The sequence below is a fragment of the Dermacentor albipictus genome, chromosome 4 (genome assembly GCF_038994185.2).
Source record: "Dermacentor albipictus isolate Rhodes 1998 colony chromosome 4, USDA_Dalb.pri_finalv2, whole genome shotgun sequence".
NCBI lineage: Eukaryota > Metazoa > Arthropoda > Arachnida > Ixodida > Ixodidae > Dermacentor > Dermacentor albipictus.
Window position 1 is genome coordinate 32302739 of NC_091824.1, and position 22495 is coordinate 32325233.

The 22495-nt window shown below is 43.5% G+C and overlaps 1 protein-coding gene across 1 annotated transcript; it reads right to left on the minus strand.

Annotated features, from left to right (window-relative positions):
- Window positions 1-14316: 14316 nt before the first annotated feature.
- On the minus strand, window positions 14317-20326 carry LOC135900183 (uncharacterized). Its single transcript, XM_065429626.2, has 3 exons — window positions 20253-20326; window positions 17940-18114; window positions 14317-14851 (listed from the first exon to the last, which is right to left on the minus strand). Exons 1-3 carry the CDS (start codon window positions 20324-20326, stop codon window positions 14405-14407), a joined length of 696 nt encoding a protein of 231 aa, XP_065285698.1. The 3' UTR covers window positions 14317-14404.
- Between the last annotated feature and the right edge of the window lie 2169 nt (window positions 20327-22495).

A 22495-nucleotide genomic window follows, 5' to 3' on the forward strand; every position in this document is an offset into this window, starting at 1 on the left:
CAAACAACAATGGGCCGAGATATGCAATTCCATGGATGTACAATTAAGCACCGCCAAAATCTGGCACATGCTCACGCTCCTGCTTGACCATGACAATAACAAAATCACATGCAAGCCATTATTAAGGTAATGCATGCATATCAGGCACAAAAGATGAATTTTTTAACGAATTACAGCATAAATACTTAGCACAGGCACCCCCTTGCAACTATCCTAGCTACAACGGGAATAAAAATGCAAAATTACATGAGGAACTGAGAGGTCCAGAAATCCGCGCGGCCTTACAATATGTTGAACACCGAATTCGCCCCAGGCCCAGACGGTATAACCAACAAGACTCTCAGGAACTGCGATGACGAATCGATAGCCAAACTAACAGAATACATTAACGAGTGTTGGGTAAGGGGAGAAGTCCCAGCGCAATGGAAGAAAGCGACAATAGCGCTCATTCCAAAACCCGGCAAGAAGCTTGAGATCGACAACCTCAGACCAATCTCCCTAACATCCTGCGTCGGGAAATTAATGGAACATGTAATTTTAAACAGAGCAGACAACTTCTTAGAGGATAATAACATATACCCAGTTAAAATTATAAGATTTCGCGAAAACCTTTCGACACAAGATGCGATGGTAGAACCTAAGCATCAGATCATCGATTATAAAACGTGCTTTGCAGGGGCCATCTTGGGCCTTGATCTTAAAAAGGCTTTCGATAATGCCAACCACGCAACCATATGGAAAAACATTGTGCGAATAGGACTAGGGCAACGGATGGATAACTACATCAAGAGGTTCCTATGATATAGGAAAGCAGTTATCTCCGTCGGAGGGCTCACGTCGCTCGTGATCAACATGGGCGGCGGGAGGGGGGGGGCACACTGCAAGGCATCGTCATCTCGCCGCCGCTCTTTAATCTCGTCTTGATGTCTTGATGGTACTCCCCGAACAGTTAAATCAGATAGAGCTTCTGAATCACACAATCTCCGTGGCCGATATTACTATCTAGACCTGTGATGGCAGCGATGGATCAATACGACAATGACTCCAGACTGCAATTATCACAGTAGAAGAACACCTTATAGGAACAGGCCTCACGTGCTCTGTAGAGAAATGTCCACTTCTCTTGTACCGCCCCCCATTTAGGGGCAGGCCTCCGAAAGGATACGACAGAAGCAAGGCTCATCAGGTAATCAAGCTACGCACCAAGAACGGGCGCAATATCCCAATAGTCAACCAGCTCAAGGCGCAGGTTCTAGTAATCGAGAACAAAGGCACAAAGGGGGAAGGCATTAAGAAGTTAGACGCAAAGGTAACAAACACCATAAGATATTTCAAATGAATTACTAACAAGTACCAGGGTGTGAAGGAATAAAACATCATACGGCTAATGCAATCACTCGTGGTCAATCTGGTCACATACATAGCAGCCTTCCACAATTGGTTTGCAGCTGAAAAGACTAAAATTACCAGCCTGATAAAACAGGCATACAACGTAGCACTAGGGATTCTCACCAGTACGAGCACGGATCTCTTGCTAAAGTTAGGACTCCACAATACACTCGACGAACTCATAGAAGCACAACAAACATCTTTTATTATTTTTTTTTATTCAGATACCCTAAAGGCCCTTGTGGGCATTACATAGGGGGGGGGGGTTAACAACAGGATATTTCAAACACAATTAGGGGGGCAAGGCAATATAGAACAACGTAGTAAAGATCACCGAATACAACAAGAAAATATAAAAAGAAAAAAAAGGAGAGAATTGCATACATTGATGAAAAAATAAAACCAACAACAACAACAACACTCCGTACAAAGCATGTAGATACACTTACATTGCGTCAAAGGCATAAATTTTTGCTTTTACGCAACATGCGTAAAACTGCGCTTCAAATTACTTACAAATGAGTCATGGTCACGTATAGAAACAATTTCTTTTGGCAGCTTATTCCAGTGATGAATAGCTAGAAAGAGCGGTGATTGTCGCAGGAGATTCGTACGCGCAAACATGGGACGCACTTTGAAGGGATGGTCGAGGCGGGCGAAAGTCTTTTGTGGGGGTTTGATATGGGATGCTGTAAAGGATGACGGGGTATGATACAATCTGTGGAAGTGGGAAAGTAGTGCTAACAGTCGTCGTGTTTCTAGAGACGGTAATTGGAGGGACTCTTTGATAGCCGTGATGCTGGATGTTCTAGAGTATGTTTTAGTGATGAAGCGTGCTGCTTTATTTTGTAAAGATTCCAGCTTGTTTATTAGGTAAGTCTGATTTGGATTCCATATTATGGAAGCGTATTCAATCTTTGAGCGAACTAGAGCTGTGTAAGCTAATAATTTAGTTGACTGATTTGCTAAATACAAATTTCGCCTAATGAATCCAAGTGTTTTATTTGCTTTCGAAATTATTTCATCAATGTGATCATTCCATGTAAGGTTAGAAGTTAAATGGACTCCCAAATATTTTAATGTAGACGCATTCTCTATGCATATGCTGTTCATAAAATATGAACTTAAGTGAACGTTACTGGCTCTGGTAAATGTCATTGTTTTTGTTTTAGAAACATTAATTTCCATTTGCCATTGCTCGCACCAAAGTGAAATTTTGTTTAGGTCGGCCTGTAAAATATTAGTGCCTTCAGAGGTGATAATTTGTCTGTAAAGAACGCAGTCATCTGCAAACAATCGAACTGTTGAGGTCAGGCTGTGACTGATGTCATTAGTGTAAATTAAGAATAAGATTGGGCCAAGTACGGATCCCTGAGGAACGCCAGATTTAACTTGTGCTAAAGCGGAAAAGTGATCATTTACGGAAACAAATTGGTAGCGATTGGTTAAAAAACTTGAGATCCAATTAACAATTTTACCATGTATGTTAAGCCGGCTAAGTTTCATTACTAAGCGAGAATGGGGAACTTTGTCGAATGCTTTCTTGAAGTGAATAAATATGGCATCAATTTTTATGGAATCGTGAACAGCTTGATGAAGATCAGTTATAAGTTCAAAAAGCTGTGTTTCACATGAGCGTCCTTTCTGAAAACCATGTTGATTGTTAGAAAAAAAGTTATGTTCAGATAAATATTTCATAACTGCGGAAGATATGAGATGCTCAAGTAATTTACATGGAATACTAGTCAAGGATATAGGTCTATAGTTTGAGGGCTCTGATCGGTCACCTGATTTGTAAATGGGAGTGATACGATCGACCTTCCAGTCATCTGGTACAATTCCTGTATCTATTGATTGCTGGAAAAGAGCGGCTAATACGGGAGATATTATAGGTTTAGTCATTTTAAGCATCTTTGTGCAGATGCCGTCTGGACCTGGCGCTGAGTTATTCGAAAGTCGATCGATGGCCGATTCTATTCCCTCTGGTGTAATTATGAGATCGTTCATAGATGAGTTAATTGAAGGAAACGTAAGGTCAGGTGGAATTGGATTTTCGTTTGTGAAGACAGAGCTGAAAAACGAGTTTAATTCAGTCGCAGCTTCAGATGGTGAGAGTAGCACACCGTTATTAACGATTGGTGTAGTGGATTGGGAAGAGTGCTTAGGGTTAATTACTTTCCAAAACTTTTTCGGATTGTTCATTATCATGCTGGCGATGTCACCGTTAAAAAACTTGTCTTTAGATTCTTCAATTTCAGCTTTACATTTATTTGATTGGTCTCGGTATCGCTGCCAATCACCATCCGAGTGGGACAACTTAGCTTTAGAGTAAAGGCGTTTCTTTTTATTTATTGCTCTCTTCACTTGGGACGTGAACCATGTGCTCTGTGTTGATGACGTGATTCTAATTTTGGGAACGTGCTTTTGTTTCAGTTCAATAAGCTTTCTTCGGATAGCGAGCCAGTTATCATTTGTATTGCGATAAGCCATGGTTTCCAAGAACCACACAGAAAAATATGACAGCTCTGTAAGAATTGCGTCGATATTTGCACGGGAGTAATCGTAAATAGATTTCGTTGCCTTTTCTGGTTTACTACTTTGTAATTGGTATTCACAGTGTACTACGTTGTGGTCGCTAATACATTCAAGGACGTGAACAAGCATATTTTCCGGTTCGGTTGTGAGGACTAGATCTAGAATAGCGTTTCCACGTGTTGGTTTGCAAACTATTTGATGCAGATCAAATGAACAAAGAACGTAGAGAAATTCCTTGCATTCGCTCTTCCTTGCGCAACCTAGGGGCGTACACGTCTGCCAATTTATTGTGGGGTAGTTGAAATCGCCAGCAAGGATTATAGGTGAAGTTGGATACTTGTCTTGGATTAAAGTTAGGGAATTATTAAGACTCTCGATGAATTCAGAAGTAGCATCAGGCGGACGGTAACAGACCCCGACTGCGCAAGTCACAGAGGGACAGACCTGAAGTGAAATCCACAAAATTTCAATATTTGACTGTGTGTCAACAACGCGAGCACATAGATTAGATTTCACGGCAGCTACAACACCGCCTCCCCGTGCGCCCACCCTATCATTTCTAAATATAGTAAAGTTTCTAGAGAGCGACAGCTCGTTGTCCCCAATATCTGGTGTAAGCCAAGTTTCTCTCCCAAGAACAATATCTACAGAACAAGCCTCAATAAATGCACATAGCTGGTCTTGTTTGTGAAACATGCTTCTAAAGTTACACAGCAGGAGTGACAATGAATCGCCTTGATTAGCATGACTGTGTCAATCATTCTGGTTAGTTTCGCCCCCTCGTGCGCCAACAGTAGGTTGCTCACTCAGCCGACATACTGCGGCTCCATTGCGCGTTGAAAGACAGGTTACATTGTTTTGCGATGAATCAAAGGTGTAACATTTGCTTCCAAGAAGAAGTTTATCGTAGACCACAGTATATTTTTCGTTAGGCTTACGTACTTCGCGTGCAAAATCTCTGAGTTTTTTTTCTGATGAGCTGAATTCGGGCCGAGAAATCTTCTTCAATCCACACGCGTTGCTTCTGCAGGTCCTTCAATTTGGAAGCATTTCTTAAAATGATGCTCTTGTCTTTAAAACTCAGAAATTTCACGACAATTGGTCGGATGTGACCTGCTTTAGGTCGTCCTATTCTGTGGGCTCGCTCAATTTCGCCTGCTTTGAAGCCTAGCTTAGTTAACACAAATTGGTTGATGATGCGTTCAGTGTCAACCCATGTTTCTTTTGGTTCTTCCGGGATTCCCTTAAATATTAGGTTATTTCTGCGCATGCGGTTATTTAGGTCATCAACAACCAGATTGGCCTGCTCCAACTGTTTAGTTTCTATGGTCTTCAGCTGCTCTTGCGATTCCTGAACGACTGAGTTAACGGTGGTGACGTCATGACACAGGTTATCAACTGCTTTTAGTCGCTCTTCGACACCACTGAGTCGCCTTTTGATGTCAGTGACGCTCGTTTGTATATCCTTTAGTTTGTTTGAAGTGTCTTTCTGAAATTTTTCATTTGACAACGTTAACTCTTTAACAAGCGCGAGAACTTGGTCCACCTTATCCGGGCCTGGGTTGGTCTCTACGTCGCCAGCACAGAGTATCAAATGAGCAATACAAAACAAAACCAAGGAACAGCGTCCACCCATGCGCCAGCAACTAGTAGCCAAGGCAGGCCTAAGCCATATTGGCGAACAACCACTGGCAAAATGGCCATGCGCTACAAAGCGGCCTATCCGCGCACGGTAAGTACACAGATCAATGCCCATGGTGAATCAAACGACACTCGGGATTTGCAGCCTAAACAGTACCGAAGTTGAAGAAGCTCTCGTCACAACCCACTCACCTATGATACATGAAACAACATGCGTGAGCTGCGAACAGTCGGCAACACTCCGACAAAACACTCAGACAAAATGACTAACCAAAACCAAACGGGACGACATATAGTAAACAAACTAGGAATGAATTACCACAATCTATACGGGGAAAACAGGACGATAATGAGAGAAATTCGTGACGAACTCCTAGTACGATATATACCCAACAACATGCATCCAGGCTACAACGGCAGGAGACGCAAGAGTAGAACAGAGAAAATGATCCGAAGCTTTGGGTCAGACGACAGAGCAACCTTCGTAGACGCGGCTGAATACCCACACAGAAATAGCTACGTAGCAGCAATCGTAGATTACACCCAAAAACCCCTTACAAGCGTATCAATTATTACGAAACATTCCGAGACAGCAGAGGAGGTAGCCATTGCACAAGTATTGGTCTTTACGAATGCTCAGTACATCATTAGCGATTCTCAAGCAGCCATTACGAATTATGCAAAAGGTAGGATCTCTCCTTAGGCATGGTACATCATCAGAGTCAATGAAGCAAAATTCTCCAACGCAGAGAAGAAGGGCAGGCAATTGCTGTGGTTCCCAGCGCATACGACTCCATGCATTCCCGCAACCAACCTGAACGAGGTAGCACACCAACAAGCTCGAGGTCTTACTCGCCGAGCTGAGCACAGAGTGACTTCCATCGGTCAGGCGAACGCGGAGGAGGAAATCTAGAGCGAAAAGGATATATTAACAAGATTTAGCGATATTACCAAATTCTATGAAAATCGGAGGCAAGTATTACCACCACCTCACACTAAACTGAACAGAGCTGAGTCCGTTACTTGGAGGCGATTACAAACAGAAACTTATTGGAGTTTCGTGCAACTAAAAACTTTCTACCCCAGTACATACGACAGCGATATGTGCAAACTATGAAAGTCTGTCAGAGCCCCCCTGTAACGCGTGTTGTGGAAATCTGAAATATACCAAGATAAAATGGCAGCCTCCCCGGAAAATCTACGGGCGCGGTGGTCGGCCATGCTGCTCAGCTCAGAACTCCAAGACCAACTTTGGGTCGTCTAGCGAGCCAAGGAAGCCGCACGGGAGCAGCAGCTCCCAGCGGCCATCAACGCGGCCCCAGGCCCGGGCCTCCCAATCGCCGGATTCCAAATAAAGTTATCCCACAACTCAGAGTTGGAATCGGTTGGCACAGGACAGGGGTAATTGGTGATCGCAGGGACAGGCCGTCGCCTGGCAGTGGATATAAAATCAGCTCATGACGATCGGATTCCCGCTAATATTCCGCACATCCACTCTAAGTATAGCTTAGTTTTATAGGCAGTGCACTTGACAAAGCACCCACATCACGAAATTACGTGCTGGAAAAATGCGACGACTTTTGTGTGTCCTCATTTATTCTGTCTATTTTCTTCTCCAAATGCGCTACTATAATTAAGTCATGAATTACCATCTAGCTTTTCAGGATGTCTTCAGCTTTAAATCAAAGTTCTCTAAATGATGTAACTCTACAAGGAGACTTTGGTGTAAGCAGATAACGCTTTTCGAGCGCATCAGTTTGCTCTAGTTTCTTTTCGATGCAAAACTTGCAGAGCAATGTCGATAGCAAGGTGAACATTCAGTGCAATATGCATTGCGATATGTAAGCTGTCCGTATACCATTGGAAGTGAAGATTAGTTTGTTGCTAAATTCCTCTTTAATATGTTGTCCCGTCGACTATCAGCATCTGTACAAATAAGGTTAAAATATTATTTATTAGAAAGCGGATCACACCCACACGAACAATTGACTAACGAGATTTTATTCAATTGAAAAAAATGAGCAAGTGACAAGTTAGGAAACGCCTAAAAGAAACCTCGGATGTCGGCGACAGTCCTGGCAATGGAAAATTGATGCGCAGAGTGGGAGACGGAGTATAGATATCGGCATCGCCAGAGGAGGAGGCTCTGTTCTTAGAGAAAACATCGGAGAGGGCTTGAACCCCCAAGACTGCAAAGTGTGCATGGCCACAAAGTTCTGTGCTCCATTTCCTTGGATTGAGAACGGTGTGGGGCGCATAAACACAAACATTGCATGAAATCAAAGCAGTGGCCGGTACGGTGGATAAAAATTATCATCGCCTGAAATGACAGGTAGCATAGATGCTAATAAAAACAATGCTATGCATCACATTTTGTTTTATGGCATTTAACAACCACTTCACGGCACATTTGCTTCACACAGTTTACAATGTGTGAACTTCATTTGTAGGTTGTTCTTTTTTTATTTGGCATCAAAGGTTTCAAGGTAAGATATTGGACAGGATTTGTCAATGTCAGGATTTCCGATTCCTGGATTTCTGCGCATACTGGACCTTGTACTGAAGTGCATGTCATGCCAGAAGTTCAAGTGCCGATACCGTCGGCCTAAGGCTTTAGCTTTAGCCACCTGTGAGCCCAACTAACTCAATTTTCAGAAGAGCAGGAGTTCTATAACACAAAACTATTCCAATGTGTTTATTCCCATTCCCGGATGTCAAACTTATGCAACCACCGACGCAAGCATTGCGCAGTGGCCCACAGCACAGTTTGAACAACCCAATAAAACGCTCTACTCGTTTATAGGCGGTCACATCTGCTTGATTTTTAAACGAATACCATTGCCTACATTGACGGATTCTTCTTATTCGTTTGGCGGTCAAGACGTGAGTAACACGTAGAAGTGAAAAGGTCTTGGTAGGCAGACCTAGCGAATGCAGTGAAAGTATACAACAGAGGGTGCGGCCGGCATCTGCTGTTGACCGGCTTCTCCTTAATTAGCTTGCGGTCGCTTGAAGAAAATCCGTCGTGCAGTGGTAGGCTTAAAACTCTACTGAAACGCATCCTCAGCGAAGAAGAGATGGGTGATGTCGTGTACATGTCGATAAGGCTTGAAAACGTTATACTGCCATGCAACATTTTTTTATTATGCGCAAATAAATTTCTGCTCCCTTGAAGCGCTGAGTAGCCAGTGCCAGAGTGATCGTCGGGCAGCGATATAATCATTTTTTTGAGAACGCGACAGTCCTAAGCTATTCCGAAAAAAAAATGTCACTTTTATGTGGCGTAATGACGCATCTTAAATGCGTACGCGTCATTTTGACGTGGTGAGCTTTCGCAGTTTTGCAACGTTGCGAGGTAGCCTGGCTAAGTGGGAGCAGCCCGAAAACGTTTTATCAATACAGGAGGGCTAATCACAGAAGAGATGTAGAATTGAAAATGATTAGTTTTCTCTTGTATGGTCTAATCATCCATAATCAGTGTGTACACGTAATACACGTCGTAGTTTTCGTGGTATCGCGCGAGAGACAGGCGAACTGCAGGGGGGGGGGGGGGGCGGGGTTGGACGAAAAATGTTCGTCTACTTGTGCAGGGATAACTGCACGATTGGAATAGAAATGTTTGGAATAGCTTTACGTCATGGCGCCCCAGCGCTCAACATTGCGCCTTGTGGGACATGAGGGCCGGCCAAATGAGCGCCATCTTCGGTTAGAACGAGAACAGACAAAGCTTGAGAGGCAGCTACCTGCTCAGAAATACGCGACCTTGAAGTTCTGCTACGTTAACAGCTTCGAAGTTAATCGGTGCAGTGCGGTAGTATTTCGGACAAAAGACGCTGTAAAAGACATCAGCGAACCAGTGAGGAAACTCTCGCGTGTTCATCGACCGAATTCGCACGTAACATATTAAATACGAGAAAGAGTCTCCGAAGGTAGGTGGTAAAAAGAAAAGCAAAACCAAAAATTGATATGAACGACATTAATCAAAGTCGTAAATACATGTCTACTTTCCCAACGACAGGGTTACACATTTTCATCAAGAAATTTAAAGGCGCCTGCTCCCCGCACAAACCAAGTTGTTTTCGTCTGTTTTTCTGAAATATCAAGTGAAAAATTATTGTGGCTTTAATGCAATGCACCGTGTACTCTCATGCACTGCAAGGCAAAGAAAGTATGTTTTACTTCAAACATTCCATGAGCCAGTTGTCCGACTATTTTTATTTTACCATATTAACTCACAGTAGAAGGCCCAACAGGGTTCTACATACAGAAAACTGAGCTCTATGGGAAAATTATAACGCAAAATTCGGACGCTATTAAGTCCAACTTTATTATCGCTGACACCGGTTGACATTATAGCATTCGATGGGTGACATCGCGAAATCAGGAACCATTGCTTTAACCATTAAAGCTGGCTGTGACTTTCAAGACTGCAATTTTTAAGGTAATTTGAAAAATGGTATTATCGCAAACACTAGTTTCAAGAGTGGTTCCTGTTACGCGAGGGAGCAGCTTTTCTAAACGCTAATTCAATTCGTCACTACTCAGTACCACTCGACTGCTATACACTTCAATTGTGGCATAAAAAAAGCAATACGAATTTTTACCGCGCCGAATACGCTGAAATTTTGCCAGCGCGATGTGATACGTGTACCGTTATGCATGCAATGCATAATTCAAGCTTGAAAATTTTGTAACCACCGCGGTGCTTAGTGACTAGTTCACAGGATCGAGGTCGTAGGATTGAATCCTGGCCATGGCAGCCGCATTTCGATGGGGCAAATTGCCCAAACATCCGTGTACTTAAATTTATGTGCACGCTAAAGAACCGGAGTCCCCCACTACGGCATGCCTCATAATCAGATCGTTGTTGTGGCGCGTAAAACCCCATAATTTAATTTCAATTTTGAAAATTTGATGTCTTGTTGCCTTTAAGAACACACTTTCTTCCACGATCTTCTATCTTAACACATGGGAACGGGGAACAAGTTTTTGTCACCTTCCACTGTACCGAACTTCATGATATTTGTTACATTAAAAAATCAAACCTTACAATCTGCCGACTGTGGGAAGCATGTTCTTGTATTACGGTGCCAATATTTCTACAGAAATTCGTTGATAACTACAAATACAAAGAAAACTGAGCTATCAAGCTTACAACTGAGCAGCGATGTCACAAAAGCGAATAAAATTGATTTCTGCGTATTGTACATTTCTTTGAAATCTAGCGTAGCTTTTGGGTAGGACATCTGAAAAAAACTATGGAGCTGCGAGATTTTCTTCTGTACCGAGCAGCGCCTGGAATATTCCTGCTTCAACTTTTAATTTAGGAATTTTTTCATTGTCTTTATCAGTAGTATTCGGTACTAAGGCAAAACTTTCCTTCCTACATTTACATTTCACTGCTAATTGTGACAAAACTTGCTCAGACGGCTTAAAAGGTTGTTTCTAGATAGCGATAGGAAGTTTGAGTCGAGAAATTGAAGTTGGCCTGGATCTAAAAGCTTTCTCTAAATAATGTAACAATTTTAGAAGTTTTGCAAGACCGTGAATCCAGCCGCTGCACTGGATGTATTGCTAAGGTGCCCTCCTGGTGCACACGAGCCCTATAGATTGATTGGCGTTGGCGTTTCGATGCGCCCAAAACTCAATAGCACTTGTATGCTTGTGAACCTCAAGTGGTTATAATAAATCCGGAGCTTTTCACTCCAGCGCCTCCGTAGTCCTGCTGTTCCATTCGGATAATAAATCCCCTTACTCACTCGCTCGCTCGCTCACTCACTCACTCACTCACTCACTCACTCACTCACTCACTCACTCACTCACTCACTCACTCACTCACTCACTCACTCACTCACTCACTCACTCACTCACTCACTCACTCAATCAATCAATCAATCATTTAATAGCTCAATTAAATGCATTCTTTTACTTTCTCTGAAAGGATTACTCATTCAATCAGTTAATGAACCAATCAGTCAGCCTGCGAGGAACACGGTGTATTTGATTACATGGCTTCGAATTCCAATAGACTTATTAATTCTACGAACTACTAGGCACTTCGTGTTCATCATCCCCTGTGTCACGTTATTGCAGAGTTACAGCGTCTAGTCTGACAAAGCAGATGAAGCCCGTACGCTGTCTTATACAAATTGCTAAATGGTTGCTTCTTGAGAGCATTTTGGGTTTTAAGTTGAGTACGCGCCGACTAGAACACCATACATACCACCGCCTTCTTGAATGCAGCAGAATTCTTTGTTTTCAAGATGAGACAAGGGTTAATGGCCACTTAGCGTCTGCGACCAATCGAAATGAGTGCTGCGAGCAGTTGCCTTTCAGTACGAGGTTGTGGTTATCAGAAATCGGAAAGATTCAACAGAACAATGTCACCGTTTCCCCATAACAACTGAGGTTATAGTCACCAGTCAGGCTTTCTGTGCACGAATTGATTAGATGTCATTGCTAAGTAATGGATTTACTTAACGCTTGCAGCGTCTGGACTACCCGGAAACACCAAGCTGAGAAATTCTGTGGTCCCGTCCCTCTGAGTGTGGTGCTACTTGTTCCCAGTATAAACCTGCCACGCCACTCTGCTCTGTTTGGGAGGCGTCACTGTCTGCGAGATTATCAGTTATCCACACAGTGTACATTTCTTTTTTTATTTACTTACCTTGAAATGCTCCTGCTGTGGGGTTTTACATGAGGAATTTAACGCAGGAATAATTCAACAACGGGAAGGAATAACTAGATACAAGAACGGAAAATAACTATAAATAGGAAATAAAAACAAACAGTAAGTACAACGCGCCTAGCATCAAACCAAATAAACGAGGACATGTGTAATATTTTGCGTAATAAAAAGAATATTACTTCCATTCATGTATACGTATAAAGATTTCAGTGCGGCGTGTTACAAGATGGAAAGAACGAGGAAAGCCTAACACCATTTAATAATGTTTGTCAGAACCGCTTTAAAGTTATCAGTGCTGGTGTTGTTTACAGCATTTAGGGGCAACTTGTTCCAATCCTTCTCACGAAAAATGAAGTCATATGCACAGACGTGTGGCCCCACTTGAACGGATGAATGACTTTGAGGTGTCTGGTGTGGAGCGATGGTCGATGAGCGGGAGTGATGACAGTGGGGTTAAACTGCGAGTGATAAACTTGTGAAATGTGGAAAGCCTCGAAACTTTGCGGCGGCATTGAAGACTGAAAAAGTTGGCCCGAGATTTTAGTGCTGTGACGCTACTTAGATATGAGTATTCTGAATAAATTAAGCTGGCAGGGCATGTTGGACTGATTCCAACATGTCTGAAAGGTTAATCAGGCGGGGGTCCCAACTACGCTGGAGTGCACGGGTTTAGGAGGCACCAGTGTTTGGTGAGCAGGTATTTTCACAGAGAAGGGGGTATGACGCAAGTTCCTCCATGAATAAGCGAAAGTGCGGTTAGCATAACTTCTGATGTTAACTACGTGAGACGATCATGTAATATCATGAGCCGGGCAGATGCCAAGATATTCATATGAGTGTAAGGAAGATATGCGGAAGCCATAAGTTGCGTTGTGAAATACGAGGACCAACGATGGAAAGGAATGAGCGCAGTTTTCATTGTGTTGAGGCACACCAACCACATGTCGCACCATTTTTCGACGTGAGGCAGTTAATTTTGGACTTTGATTGAGCAAAGGTTGTTGCTGACGCTGCGGTAACGAAGTCAGTCGTGGGCGAATAAACGAATGTTAGAGGAGATAGTATTTCGAAGAATATTTCTCAAAATTAGGAAAACTAAAGGACACGCAAACGGGCCCTCAGGCACGCCGCAGACAACCGGTGTGTTAAGAGAGGCACTGTTGTTAGCCAACACAAACTGTTGACGAATAACGAGGAAGTCACGCACACCGTTTAGGACAAGGGGGTTAAGGTTTAATTGCGATGATTTCAGCAAAAGGCTTTGGTAGGCGACTTTGTGAAACGCTCTCTAAAAATCTAGAAAGTGTGCGTTCTCCTTGTTTTAAGATTGATATTGCGGAAATATTGCATTGGCTACCAAGAGAGATCAGGTTGTGACATTCTGCCGCCACGTCACCCTGAGTGTGGTGTTCCTAGTTCTCAGTATAAACCGGCCATGCTACGCCGCTCTCTTTGGGAGACATGACATTCAGCGAGATTATCGACCTTCCACGCAGTGCTACATTTTCGCTGAAGACCGCTACTCCGGAAGCCTTGCCTAAAATCAACGGCCACTATCTGATTCGTATATGTAGCTATTAACGAAGTTTAATACAACCTAAATGGTTGAAAATGATTTCGTTCAACAGTCCTATAAAGCAGGGATAAGAGTAAAAACGTGAGGTGTTTGGAACGAACATATTGAACACATTCGAAATTTTATTGCTATTTTTTTAAATTTGGTGGTGGTGTAAAATGCCTCTCGTACACAGTAACATTAAAGGCCGGGAGCTCTCAATTGGCGTCCGTACGCATAAATATCATCCCCGCCTAGTATCGCGCAAATTACGTTGTCCTTTACACTAGGCAACTTTAAAGTTTTTTTTTTTTCGTGAGGTGCCCACCTATGTTATGAGAGTCGCCTTGCCGCACACCTTAGATAACCCGGTGTAGCCAGCCAATCTGTGGACGCGAAAACAGAAGGCTTGAATTACATTCACTTTCTTTATTTCTTCACGGTACTCTCAGTCTCTAATTTCGAAAACGTGCTGTGATCGATTCCAGTCCTGAATGAATGAGTCTGCAGAATTGATTATTCCAACGAATTCTTCCTCCCGAGTCCCACGCATGTTTCCACCAAGAGGCAAAGTCTCTGAAGTTCCTCCGATAGGTTCACAACACGGCCTCGTTGACATCGTCCTTTCCGCCAGCCACGTTGCCCGCATCCCTCTGCTCAGGTTCCGCGGCCACGGTGCCTTCAACGGGCTTCCCGACCAAGTTCACGTCGTCGTTGACTTCGGTGCCCACGACGGCTGCCTGCGTGAAGGTCCCAGCATCAACAGAGGGGGGCGCTTCTTCTTCAACTTTGGTAGCATCGCTCTTGCTGGTAACGGGGGCATCGCCTTCGGCCGCTGGCGGGACCTTCTGCTTGACTACCTTCTCGTTGACTACCTTCTCCTCAACCACAATCTTTTTAGTGGTGGGTTCGGCTGGTGTTGCAGCCTTTGTGGGTAATGTTGGGTAGAGCGGCACGCAGCTTACATTGTTAGCGTAGTCGCAAACGTTGAGAGCGTCGTTGAATAGCAGGCCAGCCGGGCACGGCATAAGCACGGGAAGTCCCTGGGGGTAAGCGGGAAAATAGGACATATTACGAAGACATGGTTATTATGGCGTGGAAGTGGTGCCATCTGAGGCGATACAATATGACAGGCTCCGACAGAAACACGGATTACAACATTGTAAATATGAAACAGTTTAGGAAGAGCACTTTAAGATACCCTCCCATGAAAACTCGTTGCAGATCTCAACAGCATGACCGAGTGTTCACAGGAGCCTGTTTGATGTAATCTAAAGTAGTAGTGCTGGCTAACTCGAAGCGCCGTGAAGTGTTTCAAGCTCAGGTAGTTAAGTGTTTGTAAAGGAAAGTTTATGGGCTAAAGAGAAATGTAGATTAAGCGTAATTAATATGTGCATGTCACATATGCCACAGAGAGGACCTTACTACAACATGTCACACATCACATACGTGGAAATATTTTCACTGGTAATCTGACGTTAGAGACGATCGCGTACGCATGTCATCGATCAATAATGAGCATGGCGAAGTTCTTCACATAACGCGACTAATGAGTAGAAGAAACGCGTGCTAGACAGCGCAAACTGTTGTGAATTTAGCCGACTGATGAAACTAGGCCATAATCCAATTATGGAGCTTAGATACAGACGTAGAAAGGACATGGTTTTGTGCGTGCGAAAGTTGCACTAACAGTAAAAATGTATAGTGACGCTACTTGATACTAGTCATGAACAGACACTGTGGCTTAGGAAACAAAGACAAAGGAAATTGATTTACTTAACTGGGAGAAAGTGCGCACGCACGATAAACGTTTTAATTGCTTTCACTTTGTTGCGAAGCAGTGTCTTCGTAGTAGCGAGCATCCCGAGCTGTTCTTTTTGATTTATGTACGGCCAGCCAGTAGTTCAGCCATTCCGTTAGGGTGGTTAATAAATGCAATTCACACTAATGCATCACAATATGCGCTACATGAGCAGCGCTGCGTAACAAACATGCGTCAAAATCCAGTACAAGCATATCAACACAAAAAATTAGATTTCACGTAATCAGGAAGGATTATACATCTTAAATAGAAGAAAGAGCAGCAAAATATTTTTCTAATAGAATCTCTAAAAAACGGTAATTACAAATTTTATTACAAGCTTTACAACACAAACCACTAAAAAACGTTCATTCCTGTAGTAATATTGATTAAAGTATATAGTTAAAAAAGTACGGGTCTGAAGAAAATGAGTATTACCACAGGAAGGATCAAATGAAATAACGCAAGAATATTTAGAAGAGCACCAAGCTGTCTAGTTATAGATCTTACTAGATTCCGTGTGAAAAAAGTACTAGCAGACAGTTCGCAGTTCAATATTTCTGAGTGGTTTGAAAAAGTACATAAATTGTTGGACTCGTCACCTCATCTGCACGCAGTACATTCCAGTCGGAGATAGTGCGAAGGAGGAATGAGTTTTTAAAAGGTTTCACTTTGCATGAGGACTCGGACATTTTTTCGGGGTCGTAAGAACATATAATGCGGCATGCTACACGTTCAATGAGCGTGTTTTTGTCAATTTCTAACATGTCATGGTGTAGTCGTTAGAGAAAATTCAGCCTGTCGTGGTACCGCCGCGTTTTGAGTTGCTCTAGCTAGGCAGTTTGCAAAAGCGCCAAATGTAGTGATTGAAAATAAACCTGCCTGTACACTTTACATCTGCGCAGTGTTAGTGTCGGTCAAAAGTCCCATACAGATGCCACATAGTCTAATATTGGTAGGATAAATGCTTTGTATGCTACAAGTCGTATATTTGGCGTAGAATCGCCCAATGATCTTCTAAGAAAGCAACATTGTTTTAATGCCCTTTTTTCTATAGACGCTAAAATTATATTATTGGGCTTTACCTGCCAAAAGCATGATCTGATTTTGAGGGACGCCGTAGTGGGTGACTCCGAAAATGTGAACCACCTAGGGTTCTTTAACGTGCACCGAACTCTGAGTAGCCGGATGTTTTCCCGTTTCGCTCCCATTGAAATGCGGCCACTGTGGCCAGGATTAAATCGCGCGATCACGTGGTTAGCAGGTCAACACCGTAACCACTAAGCAACCACGGCGGATTTTCAACATAAGCTACATGCTCGTTCCATCGCAGGTCAGACGTGATAATTACTCCTAAGTACTTACAGCTATGCACGACACTCAAAAGTTGACCGGTTAGGTTGTATGTGAAATTTAGGGGTTTCTTTTCGCGGGTTACTGCCATCGCCACAGTCTTTCGATTATTCAGAGACATTTGCCGCGCGGAGCACCACTCTTTTATTCTGGTCAATGTATTATTCAGTAATGCCTTATCTCGTCCCCAAGAAATTTCTTCATATAGTTCATATAGTATACACTCGCCTGCGAAAAGCCGGATTTTAACAGAGATGTTCTCAACAATGCCATTTATGAAAAGCAAAAAAGAAAGAGGGCACAGAACAAGAGAACAGACCCCGGATAAAAAGCGGACTTCAATGGAGTGGAATTGTAGCTAGTGCCGTGGATATTCGCACTCTCGGTGCGGAATTGATTTTTGTTATTTCTTTACTAGAGACACTCTATTTTGTGATTTCCATTTGCTCACCACTGTATTTCCCACTTATTTGTCAATTTCTTGGGTTGTAAACTTGAAAAACATGAGGTCACAGATCTGATTCAACGCTGTACCTGCCACGTTCGGTAAAGGTTTGGGTCAATGTACGCAAGACGGCTCATGTACAGATGTTTCAGCGCGTGTAGAACAGCAGTTGGCGAATTGAAGACTTATACACCTGGAAATACCTTGTGTGATGGAGGATGGCTACATATGATTGCGCTTCACTTGGGTAAAATGTGGGTTATTATTATTATTATTATTATTATTATTATTATTATTATTATTATTATTATTATTATTATTATTATTATTATTAAGCCAGTTTCTTGGGAGTGCTTCTAGCACCAGCAACAGGCTGGTAAAAACTGCTATTCTCTGATGGTATCGGTGCAGCACACCTGCTTTTGAAAATTTAGGAAGATGAGAATTTAGGATTTCCCCTCAGCGCAATCTAGCGAAGGAATGCTGTGTTATAAAAGCACATTATTGCCTGCCCAGAGCACCCACCGTATACCTGTTGGCACACGAAGTAAGAGGAGCAGTCGAGCGGGTTGGCGATATAAGTGGCGTTGGAGTCCTTGTAGTCCACGGGCGGGCACCCCGAGAGCGCCCGTGCACTGCCCAGCGATACCAGGGACAGGGTGACCAGGGCTACCGGCGACAACACGACACCACGCTGTGCCACCATACTGTTTAGAAGAGCATGGGAAAAAAAGTACATGGTTAGGTTAGGCTCTTCAGTCGGCGAAGGGCTTATTAACTTGGGTTGAATATAGATAGTCTACTAATAGTCTCTGACAGACAGCGTTCCGGCGATGCTGGATTGCTTATTATACGTTCATTGTGAGCCAGTATTCTTACGCTAGGCACTGCTGGATAAACAGGGCAAATATTTCAAAGCTGCACATGCGCTCTTTCTATCTTATAATGGTAACATCCCGAACGGGATGGACTTGTTACATGTCCTCTCTCCCCTCACCGAAGCCTTCATTTGGCATTATAGTTCAGAGAAAAAGCTTACTCGAGCCAATTACAGACACACCACCCGTTACGTTAGAGTTCAGGGGCCATGCGTTAAGTTAGAGCAGCTATAACATGACAGCTGCGGCAGTCGGTAGAAGTGCATTCCTCCGGTGTAACTTACTAACCTATGTGATACCTTCAAAAGTAATAAATATTGACCGAAACACCGAAACAAGAGAGGCTCCTACTGTATTTCAATGTGACAGCAGGAGGTACATTTAGATGTCATATTTCGCACTGTACATATATCCTAAAATCAAAGAGTACGCGTCTAGACGGTAATAATAATAATAATATTTGGGGTTTTACGTGCCAAAACCACTTTCTGATTATGAGGCACGCCGTAGTGGACGTCTGCGGAAATTTTGGCCACCTGGGGTTCTTTAACATGCACCTAAATCTAAGCACACGGGTGTTTTCGCATTTTGCCCCCATCGAAATGCGGCCGCCGTGGCCGGGATTAGATCCCGCGACCTCGTGCTCAGCAGCCCAACACCATAGCCACTGAGCAACCACGGCGGGTGCGTCTAGACGGTGGGCAAGGAAATGAAGAGGAATATTATAACTGTTAACAATGTGAAAAAAAGGCAGGAAAAAGAGCAAGGTTGTTAGAAAATACTATCATATTCCGTGAAACGAATTGGTGCTACCATTCACGAGGAATTTGGTACGCTAAACGGGCTCGTTAGGCAGGCGCCATCCAAACGAAACGTCGGACACTACAACGAAGGTAACTAGCTGATGACGAACAGTTTTTGCGAACAGAAATGTTGGCGAGCACAGCCTCTGGACATATCCTGACGCATCTTTAATATTTTTATGAGTATACACTCTTAAACATATGTAAAAATGTACAGCCTTTAGGTCGTATCTTGCCACACAACAACAATCGTCAGCGGTCTTGCTTGTTTTATTTCTTGAGAACACTGCGCTTTCTACTTTCCTGTCAAGAATGCTCTGTCATGCTGATATCGCGCGAGGTGTGAGCCGCACAGAGTCTGAGGGGGATGACAAAGCGCTGCTAAGGAAGGAGAGTTTCACTGAATGTAGTGCTTTTATTGATGTCGTCACTCTATTTCGTCCATTCAATTTTGATGGACATGCGTTTATTGAGATTTAAAATCGACAATAAATTTCCGGGCTTGACGCAAGAAAATTATGATATGGGGCACGCCATGGCATGGGGGGGGGAGAGGGTTTGGAACCTTGACTTATTTTGACCAACTGGAGTTCTTTAACGTGCACCCGATGCATGGTACACCCGTGTTTTTGCATTACGCTTCCACCGAAATGCGGCCGTCACGGCTGGTATGTGATCCCCGGGCTTATCGAGATGGCTGAAGGCGCTTGCAGGCACTTAAGAAAAACTACGAAATCGTACTGAACGCACAGTTATTTATAGCACCATTTAACACTGCGACTTAGTTCTAGTACTCTGTAAGGGCCTACTCACTTCCCCAACTTAACTTTAGCTGCACGGTAGAGGCGGCGTTACAGGCGGCCTAAAATGACCTGGGGTCGCCCACTATGGCATCCCTAACCATAAGATTTTGTTGTTGGCAAGTAAAGCCACAGAACTCAATGAAATTCTAATCTCTGTATCGAGACCTCTCTCTCTGTGTAGCACTCAGAACGGTTGGCCTCTGCGAAAGTAGCCCCAATATACTGCATTGCACATATCTTCAGCGAAGTGCAGGTAATGCACTTACCGATTGAGAAAAATCTGTGCACTGCATGCATCATTGCAGCGCACGTCGTGTGCCAGTTCGTGTCAAAATTAGTAAGCAAAATTATTTACACTCACCTGAGAGAGATATTGCTGCGAATGGTATCCGTTGAGGAAAAGCTTCTGCTTTTCTGCAGCTGAAGCTTCAGCATTGGGCGCTTTTTATTCTGCGACGTGGGGGAGACATCGGTCATGAACCCAACCGTTGCGCCAGAGACCCAATAAAAGGAACCGTGCTACAAGTCGGTGGGCTCGGAAGCTGCAATCTGGAGCAATATAGATCTACTGCTGCAAGAAGGCATTTACGGTTTCGGTGTGCTAAATTCACAGTGCATAAACCTGAAGTCTCTATGTCACGGGTGATACCGATGCTCAATATATGCTAACGAACACGTGCTGAAACCGTTGTTTCTCTAGAGCGCTTCTCAGGGGTTGGGGGGAGGGAGCGCAAGTGTTCCTACTACAATAGTCCGTCATAGCTGTGTCAGATAATGAATTGCGCCCTTGGACATTCCCGCGAATATTTACGAGAAAGGTCGCCTTGATAAGGCGAAAATAGACGTCTCAAACTGGGTTGAAAGGTCAGGGTCGTAAGAGTCTGCGTATGCAACACGCAAGAACAGCTCGCACTCAACCAAATGTAGGGGTGCGTGCATGCTTCCGTTGGTTTACATTTTTGTTAAGCTGCTCGCATTCAGCTTGTTTGCGTATCATCATTGTTAATAACTCGGACCTGTTTTTCATACTATTTACCCATGTGAATGCAGGCACGTTCAGGTACGTGCGGGATGCAAATATTCTCATTGCTCAGGATAGAAACATCCCGAGCCTCCGCCAGCCGGCTTAAACAAATAACCTAATACGTAACTTCTATTTCCAAAACGCATCACCGTAAGCAGTCCTTTGATAGCACGATGTTTGATTTTAGAACTACGTCGAACTATAAAGTTCCAAGCGTTGAACGTTGTACGGCTTTTGCACTCAGGAGTGGCGACAGCGTGGAGGCGACGGCTACGTTATCAAATTTCTTCTGCTTGCTTTGTAGGTTAATTTATTTGCTTTTCATGCCAGTTGGCACTAATTTAAGATGTTGAAGCAATATAAGTGTGTGTCCTATGCAAAAAAAAATAGAGTGCCATAGGGTATCATGGTAGCAGGTCTGTCTGTGCTAAGGATACTAAAAATTCACTATGCATGAACAAGTACCGTATCGGTATTTATTACTACATTTCTCTCGAATCCTAATTCCGCTCGCTCCACAAGCAATGTAGCTTGCTTTTTCCTAGTATGCGTGGTCATTAACGAAAGTCCACTTCACCGTTCTTTTTTCTCCGCATCAATGTTGACTCGCTTAAACACGAATATGAAATCTTTATAGCCTCCTTGCTAATGTAAAAAAATCCTTTTTAAGCCATACTTGATTCCGTCTACCTGTGATTCTGTTACCTTAATAACATGATGTATTTTTCTAATGTATGTATTTTTCTAATGCAAATTTCTTTTGTTTGCTTTGGTTTAAACTGAGCCGTTTAGCTAGGCCGGCATTGCCACCAGCGAGGGCAGGTTTGGCACCCGGATGTGTTCGACAGAGTGTTGTGCATTAAACCAGTCCAGCACGACTTTTTGATTTGACACCAGGCCGTTCGCTCCCCTAGAAGGCAGATTTGAAGGTCGATGGCCAAGACCTATCTCGTAGGTAAAACCGCTCACCCGCGTTTGCTGTGGAAGGTGTGATATCGACGATTGCGTTTCCACGACGACAAACTAAGTATCCTCATCGCGCAAGCCTCGTGCACACTATGGATGTGCTGTTCATTACCACAACAGCCACGAGAACAGAAAACGCCTGGTCACGCCAGCGAAATTCTTCGTATTTAAGGGAAATTCGCAAATCAGTCAAGCGCATTGCCGCACGCCGTCTGGTTGCGTGGTTTTCTATTTCCAACCCTTTCTTTTCACAACTACCGCTTGGTGAGTGGCCCTTACATGTACAACGATAAAGCTTTGACAGCTTCACACATACGGGTGCATCCACTCAATACCTGCTGCTATCAAGGGAAGGGCACTGCAGGACTAGCTCATGAGAAACGTTATCCTGGTTTTGTTCCCAATGCTTTTTTTACACGCTGTACTTGCGATAGCACATAATGAGGGAATGTAAATAGTAAATATTGTTATTAAAGAGAAGCTTTCCTTGCCTACCCACAAGTCTGGCATTGTTGCCTGCTGGGTCGCTCAGTGTCTCGGCCGATATATTTGGGCACTTATATACGAGGGCGTACCATTCGCTAGTATGACACGTAGTGCATACCGGGACCATA